The sequence below is a fragment of the Echinops telfairi genome, unplaced genomic scaffold (assembly GCF_000313985.2).
Source record: "Echinops telfairi isolate 266 unplaced genomic scaffold, ASM31398v2 ScPeMD7_3533;HRSCAF=4204_0, whole genome shotgun sequence".
Lineage (NCBI taxonomy): Eukaryota > Metazoa > Chordata > Mammalia > Afrosoricida > Tenrecidae > Echinops > Echinops telfairi.
Genome location: NW_022107431.1, coordinates 58,168,779 through 58,180,615, shown reverse-complemented (window position 1 = coordinate 58,180,615; position 11,837 = coordinate 58,168,779). Strand labels below are relative to the sequence as shown.

The 11,837-nt window shown below is 40.0% G+C and overlaps 1 protein-coding gene across 6 annotated transcripts in view; it reads right to left on the bottom strand.

Moving 5' to 3' along the window:
• The window catches only part of NCOA7 (nuclear receptor coactivator 7), a 199,215-nt gene that overhangs the window by 61,995 nt on the left and 125,383 nt on the right, over positions 1-11,837 (bottom strand). For 3 of the 6 annotated variants that reach the window (XM_045294348.1, XM_045294347.1, XM_045294350.1), the window contains exons 4-5: positions 4,596-4,687; positions 1,366-1,473 (exon numbers count right to left, since the gene is read on the bottom strand). In XM_045294348.1, coding sequence (XP_045150283.1) covers positions 1,366-1,473; positions 4,596-4,687 — 200 coding nt within the window. The remainder of the gene's footprint in view (positions 1-1,365; positions 1,474-4,595; positions 4,688-11,837) is intronic. The other 3 variants (XM_045294349.1, XM_045294351.1, XM_045294352.1) reach the window with 1 other exon arrangement.

Here is an 11,837-nt window from a genome sequence, read left to right as displayed (position 1 = left end):
AATGGGCTTTGGGTCTTCACTCCGCACTCCCCACATCATTCACTATGGATTGAAAGGTTTAGGATCATGGTTTCATGGGGCATCTAGTTAATTTGCTTAGTCACTGGTTATTTCACACCTCAGTTTTTAGCATAGTGTCCAAAATTTGTAAGAGACTATCCAAGTTAAAAAAAAACAAAACAACACTCAAAATCTGGTTTCTATTTGTCTGGAGCAACAGAAGAAGGAAAGTCATAAATTGGGAATCACATAAAATATGTAAAATAATCGACAACACGAACAACTGTCTCCTTTGCCATAAGACCAGTCCTGGATGGTGCACACCTACTATTGCTGATCATGTTAATCAAAGATTCAATAGGAGAATTCTGATCTAAAGGAGAAAAACACAGAACAGAATTTCAAATTCTTATTGACTACAGACTTTTGAGAGCCATGGGGGCTGGATATCCTCCTGAAGCCACTCCTTGAAGTTAACCTTTAAACCTTGAATCCCAATTATCTGCTAAGCCTTTTAAAAACGAAGTAAAAATCTAGTTCAATAAGGAAAAACTGTCTTGAGCACTATGGTCAATGAAGAACTAATTAAATAAGATTAAATTGATAACAGCAACTTGAAAGACTAGCTAAGAACCTTAGGGTAAGTCTAAGTCAACAGGGGGGGAACAACCTAGGAAGAGAGGGTGGGCTGTTCGTACAGTCCAAAGCATCTAATCCATGCCATGGACATTCAGCAGTAGTTAAACTGATGTCACGTTCTGCTGTGTTTATTCTCAAAAACAACAAAATGCAAGACAAAGAAGGTGCCAAAAAAGTTTGTTGGATTAATCTAGAATGCCAAAACTAAACTCTATATTTTGTCAATTTCATTCAGTTTAACAAAATATTAATTGCGTTGGGGGAAAAACTGATTGTATATGATCACTTGCTTCAGCCTAGCACCACCAGACAAAAGAGACAATGATGTTGCTTCATTTAAAACATGAAATGGCCATAATATATGTCCAGGAGCGGACTAAAGAGAAACTTGCCATTCTTAATTAAGCATTCTAAGAATATCTGTGTTATATTTTACTAGGGGGTGGGGGTAGAGGGAGGAGTCCCATTATTTTAGAGTTCTTCCTGATGTCCTAGGAAGTACCTACTACATAAAGTAGCAATCATTATAAGAAATTGTTAACCATTTGCAAAGCACTCGCCTCTGAACAGCTCAATTTTCAGTGTACTTGGATTTAGAGGAAAGGGTGAAGCAATACACATTATCACTTGATGATAATCGTGCCATTAATGGTGAGGCATTCAAATAGCAAAAAACAAAAACAAATGCACAATATCTGAAGTCATATTTAACAAGAAAATAATTACCTGTCCTGGAACAATGGTATGAGTGAAAAGTTTGTTCAGTTCTACTAGTTTATTGGGAGTGATGTTAAACTTCAGTGCTATGGAGTTTAGGGTGTCCTGGCTCCCAGCCTAGAATAATCAAACAAGATATGTTACTTCAAAAAAACTCCTCTGGCTAGACAACATTAACCTACTAATGACATGCATGGACAAATCAGCACTCATATTATTAAAAAGAGAAAAAGTACATTCTGACTCCGTAAGAGGGAACCCTGGTGGGTGGTGGTTACAAATGGGCTGCTACCCCAAGGTCAGCAGTTCCACACCATGAGCTGTTCTGTGGGAGAAAGATGTGGCTTCCCATAAAGTCTCAGACACCCACAGGTTCAGTTCTCATCTACAATCTTGGGTTAGGCCTGTAAGGAGGACTGGCTACACCAGAGGAGCCTTGAATTAGGTGGACTCATGGGGAAGCTGAAGTGAGCCCTCGTGGTGTAGTGGGGTGCAAACTGGGCTGCTAAGTGCAAGGTCGGCAATTCCAACCCACCAGCTCGGCAGGAGGACGATGCGGCTCTCTGCTCCTGTACAGATGTGCAGTCTTGGAAACCAAAGGGGCAGCCCTAGCGTGTATGTCCTACAGGGTTGCTAGGAGAATCAACTCGGTGGCAGTGAGGTTTCTTTGTTTTTGTTTAGAAAGGCTTTAAAGCCTTTCTAGAGACTTTAAACATCATTGAGGACTGATATAAACAGTATATGCTCCTACTTATAGCCTGAGCAACATCACCCCTAATTTAAAAATAAATTATGTGTATATTTTAATATGATCTGTTTACATAATACATTCAAAACCAGAGGCTTTCAGGGTTTAGAGCGTGAGGACAAGGCGCAGATTGCGTCTCAGGAGCCAGGCAGCAGGGTCAGAAATCTGGCTCTTGCTAGTCGCCTACTCTTTATGTAACCTCCCTGGTGCCAGTTTCTTCCCCCAGCGAAAGAACTGGGGAAACATCTCCTTCAGGGCACTTCCTCCATGAGTGGTGATCCACGAATTTGCTGTGCAGTTTTATAAGTAAAATTTGTGCATCCTCAGAGGGCTCCGGAAAGGAGCAAAAAAATGAACAATCTGGAGTTACATAGAAGTACGAGAGAATTGGGCCCCAGACCCCGAGTGCAACCTTGACCTCATGAAATGCTAGTGACTAAGCCAGACTGCTTGAAGTCACGGCTTGGGAGCAGCCTCAGCAATCGAGTCAGCACGGTCTGGGTTCTCGAAATACCTGAGTCACCTTTTAGGTCCAATGACAAGTACCCAGCATTCCGTGTGAAGTAACACTTGTTTCCATACACATTAAGCAAACAGGAGGTAAATCTATTTTAGTGGATAGATAAGCATACCATTCATCAGGGTTTGGTATCATTCTCACTACCCTCTTTACTATATAGTGTGTGACACCCAGGAAACTACACGGCACTGCTCATCGCTTGAAAGGGACTTGTGAGTTAGTGCTGCACACCCACGGGTCTTAAAATTTATGGCTTTTAGAATTAATCCTGCTATTGTTGAAAAATAATTTAATCCAACTTCCTGGAGTGCTCAGTAGACATTGTGTTGAGTGTTACAATCCTAATTACCATTCGGGCCAGTGGTAACATGAGATCCAATCACCCCAAATCCTTTCTGGCAATGAGTGGGTCTAAAAGCCACAAAGATACGTGGAAACGTGTACAGAGCACGGAGCACGGAATGCCGGGGTCTGGGATCGTCACTGTGACTCTGCAGAAGCTTGGAGATTTACCGGTTCAAAAGAAACACCACTGAGGGGTCAAGTCCAGCTGGCCGCCTTATAAGGCAGGGCCTGGCCACGCATCAGGATGAAAGCTTATCAAACGGGCATCGGGAAGCTCAACTGGGCCACGGCAGAGGCACTAGATTTCATCTTAGAAATTGAGGAGAATGGTCTTTGGCAATGCTATTTCACAGTGAATTAAAACAGATCCATACCGGGGTGCCCATGTTGTGCCATGTCAAAGATAAATAAGATAGAGCTTGTCGAGTAGGGAGGGAGGTGAGCACGTGACACACAGTATGAGAGTACAATGGAAGACCTGTGCGCAGCATCATTCACCTATGGATGACACAATAACAGTGCCTGCACCCTTCCATGCGCCATCAATGCAAAGATGAACAAAACGGGGGCCAATCTCTCACCATGGATTTATGAATCACGGCACATGGCAGATACTAAAATAACCACCACCTGTGAATGCACAAATAATGTTGAGCTGAGGTAACTAAGTAAAAGAAGACTTGGTTTGTGGGAATATGTTTATATGATGAGGCTTCTTATCATAAGGACCAAGCAAGGATGGGGGTGCGAACGGGTATGCTGACGATGCATATGAATGCACGGTTTGGGCATTCAGAAGGTAGGTCGGCATCGGGGACTGAAAACTAGTGGTCACTGGCATCCCCAAGGGATTGCAGTCACTGGTGAGTGAGACTGTCCGGGAGAAAGCATAGAGGCAGGAGGGGTATTTTTGAAACACCAGAAATGTTTTTGGATAAGTGACCTTTTAAGTCAACTGCCTGGGAGAATATCCCATCTCTCTCCAGTCACCTGACAGCTACTAATCTTATCTTTTCCTTTTGTGTCTGGCTTAATCCTAGCATTTTTTTTGAAGTTCCTTCATGAACTAGCAGTTATCAATACTTTCATTATAACTTTTGATCACTAAGTAATTCCATTTTATGAACAGTCACATTTTTGTGCATATTTTACTGTGATGAATATTTGTACTGTTAGTGCTTTCTTTTGACTCTTTCCATTGTCTTACTGAAATATCTGTGAATTCCAGTTGCAAATTCCTCATGTGCCATGAAACGTGGGCTGTGAGGATAAATGACCCCAGGCCACATGGCTGTGCAATTTGTCACCAACTGAAAGAGGTGACCTCTTGTAGCCTAACCTGACTGTCCACTCTCCCGGGGTAATGTTGTTGAACTAATACATTTACTAAGAATAAGTCGATTGCAAGCAATAGCCTATGAAGTTGAAACCATGATTCCCAATAAAGAATGGGAAAAGAGGGAAGAAAAAGGATAGAGGAGGAAAGAGAAATAATCCCTCACTGATCTTGAACTTCCTAGTTAATAGATACACAAGAATAATGCGGCTAAGGGATCGGCTGTGTCATGAGACATTAGGCATAACTATTACTGCACACAGTCGCTTTCCCCTCTTGCTCATACTCACCGTGTACTCCACAGTCCCATGTGGCTTCGGAACCACCATCTTCTTCTCCTTTTTATCCTGGGTCTTGTTCTGGTTGTCATCTGAAGAAGAAACTGCATGTGAATGAATACTTTCATTTCCAGTGATTGAAGATAGGGTTAGTTTACAATATACAAGATCCACTTTCTTTCTTTCTTTTTTAACAGGATCCACTTTCAAGTGGATTTTTTTAAAGCACCAGAGGCAACCACATGGCTGTCCAGTAGGAGCTGCTCTTGAACCCCCTCTCAAGAAAACCTCTTGACGTTGTGGAAAGACAGCAGCGCCTGAGTTCCAGACTCCCCAGGACCTAGAGAAGTGGGTAAAAGTCACCTCCCTCCCCCTGCTGCATTTTAGCGAGCCCCTAGCATAACTGGGGAGAGGTTGAGGAGGAGCCTGGTGGAGAGGATACACAGGTCCCTGAGACCTGCGACTGGGCGGGTGCTGACTCACTGCGCCGGAGCCAGAGTGGGGAAATGGGTCTGCCACAGGCTCCCAGCGCCTGACGAGGCCTCTTGGATTGGGATTGTGCCGGAATGGCCCTAGAAATGGGGGTGATGGACTAACTCCGAGTGTGTGGAAGCACAAGTAGTACAGGAGATAGTCAACTCAAAACGTTAGCACCTGTCTGCCCACGAGCCCACCCCACGTAGTAACTTTGCCCAACCCCGACATGCAGGCCCTGCAGGAGATCGGCTTGGGGATGGTACAGCACCCCGGTACTCGACCGCGTCCAGACTTGACATAATCGGATTTCTATGCGAAGTATCGGGAACTTTGCATCAGAGTGCGAACAAAACATCAGAATCCGACCCGACGCACGTGATTTTTGTAAACAAAAGAAAACCACAAGAAAAACTTCCATAGAAAAAAATTAAAATTTCAGTAAAATAAACAAGAGGAGAACAAGACAAGACAAACAAGATAAAAACAAAACAGGCAAGACAACCAAGAAATGAACATAATACAAAAACTCATCATGAAAACCGAAACCAGTAACAGCATAAAAAGCATATAACAAAATGATACCAACAGAATCATATTTACAACATTGAATGTAAACAGATTGAACTCCCCAGGTAAAAGACAAAGACTAACAGAATGGATAGCAAAACATGAACTTTCATATGCTGCTCACAAGAAACACATCTTGGATATAAAGATAAACATAGAACAAAAATCAAAGGATGGAAAAAATATATCAAACTAACAGCAGTCAAAAGAAATCTGGAGTAGCAATATTAATCTTAGACAAAATAGAAATTAAAGCTAATGACATCATGAGAGACAAAAAGGTCACAATATAATTATAAAAGCTTTGAATGAACAAGAAATCATAATTATAATTAATATATTTGTACCCAATAAAAGGAAATAAAAATCTTACAGAAATGGAGACGTATCGATCATAATGTGCTACTTTCAACTAATGATCAATCAATTAGAAAGAAAATCAACAGACATAAAATAATACAATAAACTTGATCATATACATATACACATATATATATAAAAACACTTCACTAAAAGTTCATTTCACTTTCTTCGCTAGTACCCATGGTAGCTATTCTAGAATAGATAATAAAGCAAGCACCAATAAATTTAAAAATATTGAGATAATACAAACCATCTTCTCATCACAATGCCGTAAAATTAGAAATCAACCATAAAATGATCTTCTCCAAAAAATCCAATATATGGAAATTGAACAACACTTTACTTAAGTACCACAGAGTAATTGCTCTTTACTTAAAGAACAAAATCAAAATATTCCTTGAAACAAATGAGAATGAAAATAATCATATCAGAATCTTAGGGACATGGCAAAAGCAGTACTCAGGAGTGTAAAGCAATAAGAGAACACATCAATAAGTCAGAAAAAAATTAAACACCTTAACATCAATTACAACAATTGGAAAAAGTGCAGAAAAACAGACCATCAGATACTGGATGAAAAGAAATAACAAAGTTTAGGGAAGAAATAAATGAATAAGAAAAAAAATTTTAAACACTTTAGGAAAAAATTAATAAGACAAGAAGTTGTTTCTTTGAAAAGAGCAACAAAAATTGATAAACTACTGGCAAACTTAACAAAGAAAAAGTATGAGAGAAATCAAATTTTACTAATAAGAAATGAAATGGACATTATAACAGAACCAAATGATATAAACAATCAGACAGTATTATGAAAAATTGTATTTCAACAAATTTGAAAATCTAGAAGAAATGGCTAAATTTTTAGAAATGCATTATTTATCAAAATTGCCATAGAATGTTGTAGAAAATCTCAACAAACCTATAATACAAGAAAAAAATAGATCAGTCATAAAAATACTCCCAACATCAAAAGGTACAGGTTCAGATAATTTCCCTGGGGAATTCTATCAAACATTTAGAGAAAACTTAATAGAAATGTATGTAAACGATTCCACAATAAACAGATAATATACTACCAAGTTTATTTTATGAAGCAAATATCTCTAATGCCTAAACCAGAATGGAAAATTACAGACCAATATCTCTAATGAAAATAGATGCTGAGCTCTTCAATAACATATTAGCCAACAGAATTCAATTAAGCATCAAAAAAATCATGACCAAGTGGGATTTAAACCAAATATGGAAGGATGGTTTAATATTAGAAAATACCATCATTGTAATTCACCACACAAAGAGCATAAAGGAGAAGAACCACGTGATTATATGAATAGATGCAGAAAAGGAAGGCATTCGATAAAAACTCAACATCCATTCCTGATAATAGGTGCAAAAGAGAAGTTTCTCCACATAAGAAAAGCCATATATGTAAAACCATCAAGCAGCATCACATTTATCAGAGAGAAATTGAATACATTTCTTCAATGGGAACTAGACTTTATCACCATTTTTGTTTAATATAGTCCTAGAATTTTTAGCTAGAGCCATAAGACATCAAAAAGATATTAAAAGTATCTAGATAGACACAGAAGAAATGAAGGCGACATTTTTGTAGGCAACATATGCCAAATCTAGAAAACCCTAAATATTCCATTTTAAAATTGCTCAAACTAATTAAAAATTTTGGCAGTATAGCAGACTATAACATCAGCATACAGAAATCAATTGGGTTCTTGAATATTAAAGATAATGATATAGAAAAATATATTAAAAGGATAATCCATTTATAACACAAAAGATAAAATATTTAGGAATGAAACTTATGACAGAAACCAAAGGAAAATTATAAACATGACTATAAGAACTTTACACAAATGGAACAAGTTACCATGTCCCTGGCCAGTCAGACTGAACTTTGTGAAACTGTCAATATTGCCAAAGTTACTTTATAAATTCAATGGAATTAAATCCCATCACAATTCTTCAAAGAAATGAAAGAATCCAAGGATAAATTAAACACTATTAAAAAAATTAAAACAAAGTAGAAAGACTTTCACTCCCAAATTTTAAAAGCCATTATACAGCCACAGTAATCAAAACAACCTAGTGCTAATACAAGAATATATATGAAGCCCAATGGATTAGAATTGAGAATCCAGAAATGCAACCAAGTACCTATAGACACCTAATCTTTGATAAATGACTAAAACACATTAAACGAGAAAGAGACAGCCTTTTCAACAAATGGTGTGGAAAAACTACATCTTCACTGGCGAAAGAATGAAACAGAACCCATACCTCACACTATATACAAAAATGAACTCAATATGGATCAAAGACTTAAAGGGAAACCAAATAATTATAAACCATCAATGAAAAATTAAAAGAAATTGATTATGGCAACAAATGTACAAATGTGCTTGACACAATGGATGTATGTATGGATTGTGGTAAGAGTTGTATGATTTTTTTAAAAAGAAAAAAATAAGAAGTAGACTAAAGGCCCAAATAGGCCACACTCATAAAAGCATACCAGGAGGCCATGAACGTCTGAATAAATGCTAACGCTAAATAAAGGTAACACAATAATACATGCAGGAGCGAGGAGGCAATCATTTTGCTATGAACATCGAGTTTAAAATGAGAATGCATGATGATAAGGAGGCTAGAGCACGGTCAGCGTAGTCATGTGCATACTGAAAATCAGCACAGTCCTTGGAAAGAATTACGTGGCCACATTTTAAAAAGCCGAATAATGCTAGATAGAGTTGGTGGGGATGTGAACTGCTACTAGGAATGTACTACTACTACTACAGGTGATCTAGTAAATTAAGGATAGGCCCTGGATGACCCAGCAACCTAATCATAACTAAAATTCTTTCCTAGAGGTAGATACTTCAATAAGTGTACCATAACGTGACATGCTCGAGGCTGTCCATCGCAGGGCCATCTGTGGCAACTGAACACTAGAGTAAACAAAACATGGTTGGTACCCAGCAGGTGGTAAGTAGATACAATAAATTAGAGGTATAAACAGTGATGCATTTAGATAAAGAGAAACAGAATGGGATCTATGAAACAGTATGATGTAGGTACCTTTAAAATGCATGCACACAAAGCAACCACACACATTCTCCAAGCATCAATGCTTGGATAGAAATAAAAGGCCATACCTTATATGCAGCAGACTGGGGGGTGAAGAAGGCAATGACCGTGGGAGATGAGAACAAAAGGGGATTTGTGAGTAAATAATAAAGATGCTCACCTCTGAACAGGGAGGGCATGTCATGACCATAGACATGTCATTAATGTAGCCTTCTGTACCCGAGGGGACACACACACACACACACACACACCCCAACAATATAATTTCACCTATATAAAAACTATGAAGGTACTGGATGAGATCTGGAAGGTAACACAGAAACGTGAACAAAGTCAATTCATGTGAGACAGTATCTGGCTTTAATTTTTTCCCTCATATGGTTTAAAATAAAAGTCGAGAGATAAACTGATTTAAGCAGACGCTGCCATTAGAGTAATGTTTTAGATAATTGGACCTTCAAATAATTCCAGAAGACATTTAAAAAGCCACCTCCCCACTTTCTACTGGCCACTTTTAAATGACATCAGGAAGAATGAGACTAATAGATATTAAGATGAGAATAACAGAGAATTATATATATGGATCTTTAAACATGCAGATCGCCAAATAAGCAGAACTACACAGCCTACTCAGAAACCCAACCAGAGTATTTTCTAATTCTTTTATTAGACAGCAATTGTATTGCTAGCAACATGCTTCCTTCTTTTCTACATCTAAAGATTCAGGGTGGGGGGAGTGTTTTTATTTTGTCAACAAGGAAGGTAGATACCCCAGGCTTATATTCCAAGACCTATTCTTTCCAGGGGTCCTTTGGCACTGGGCTAAGGTGGCTTCCTCCTTTCGCTGCCTCAGTTGCACTCTGTTGTGCATTCCTGTCCTTCCCACTCTTACCTAATCAGCTGTCAGGAGAATCTCTTGCTTTCAAAACAGCCTCCTATTGCTAAGTGGGTACTTCCTGTTTCTAGAACCTGTCAGGCTTCCTTTTCCCCATCTGTGGCAGCTTCTGGTTCACACCCTTCCATTGGCTGTCAATCGTGACCCCTGGCCTACTGTGCAAGGACCCCATGGCATGGGATTGAGTAGGGAGGGCCAATGCAAGACTGACTCTCTGTTCATTTTCCAAAGAGAAGTGGGTCCTGGGTGACCGATCCCTGCAGGACAAACCTGAATTACTATTAACAAAATCGAATGAATCCCCAATGTCAGAGGTTGATTGGCTAAGAAAAAGCCAAACATGGTAATGCTACTTAAAAGAAAGAAGAGTCTACAATTTTGAAATATTTCACATTAGGACTGTGACGTAGCCAATTTAGATGTCTTATGCCTTAATATGGGCCTGATGCGTTTTGATTGTGAGGCAACACTACACTGATCCGGTCCATGCAGCTGTTACAGCCCCCAACTGGAGACTACACGTTAAAGTTACCACGACACAGAAAGCAGAGTAATTGGAAAATTCTCTGGATCTGATTTAATATTCTTCATATGACTGTCGGGCAAGGTAAGGTTTCATTATTACTTTCCAAATATTTATGTACGTATGTATGTATTTATTTATTTGCAGCTCACTTTAAAAACAGCTATCTGTGTGTCTTCAAAATGAAGTCCCGTCTGTTTTACCAATCCGGGCTCTGCAGCATCTAGTCCACCATGCAGGGAGCGGTGTCCGGGTCTGGACAGCACTGCGAAGTGACACTACGCAGACTGCTTTTCTGGGCTTCAGGACAAGGTTCCAACTCCAGTCTTTCAGGCTACAACCTAAGGTCATCCCTACCGGTGAATGTGTGCCCCAAAGACACTGACACCTCTACTCTCCTCTTCTGGCCTCCTGGGAGCCCTTTGCATCTACCCAAATGCTAGCCCTCTCTCCCCCGCGGCCAGCGCAGGGAGGCGGCCAGGTGGCCCTCAGAAACATTTCTGGGCAAAGCCATTGAACCTCTTACCCGTCCTGCCCCTGAAATGACCTCTTCAGCATGGAATTTTCCCAATTCAGTTAAGGAAATACCTGTAAGAAAACTGGCCACGCTCTAGAGGAAGGAAACACAGGCCCTTCAGCAGAGCCTACCTAGTAATTCTGGAATTTGGAGTGGGCAGTGAGGGTGTGGGTGGGAGCAGGTACTTTTGTCAACAACCTCAACCGAGGTGGACCCGGCACTCTGTCCACAAGTTTCCACTCTCCCAATCCCACACAAGGCCAGTGGTGTCAAGAACACAGTCGCCTGACTCCTGAATCTGAGAAGGTTCCCAGGAATGGGTTTATTGAAACAACAAAAGAAAACAAAAAAACTCCTCTCTCCTGAGACACTGGGAGCCTAAAACAGGGAAGAAAAAGAACTCCCCCAGAATTCAAGTTTGTTCTTTTATCCTCTTATAAAATACCTAATCAAATCCATTTATTGAAACCGGTGATCCTGATACCAGAACAAATAACTAGAACATGCACTTTACACATATACTGGAAGGGCTGTTGATTTGGCAAGTAAATAGGCACAGAACGTACCCTAAGCTCTGCCCAGGTTCTCTACAGTGCTCCTGACAACAGGCAGCCACCCACTCATCCCAAGTCAACCTGTTTACATGAACACCTGGATGTCCCAGCGCCCCCTGGGTTGGCGGTGCAGAAGGTAAAGGTGCTTCAAGTATCGGGGAAGTGGTTGCTCAGAAAAGACCACATCTCACTCCAGGGAAGTAAGAGCTATATGTACATGGCGCTGCTTTCCAAGGGACCCTTTGGTCCACTG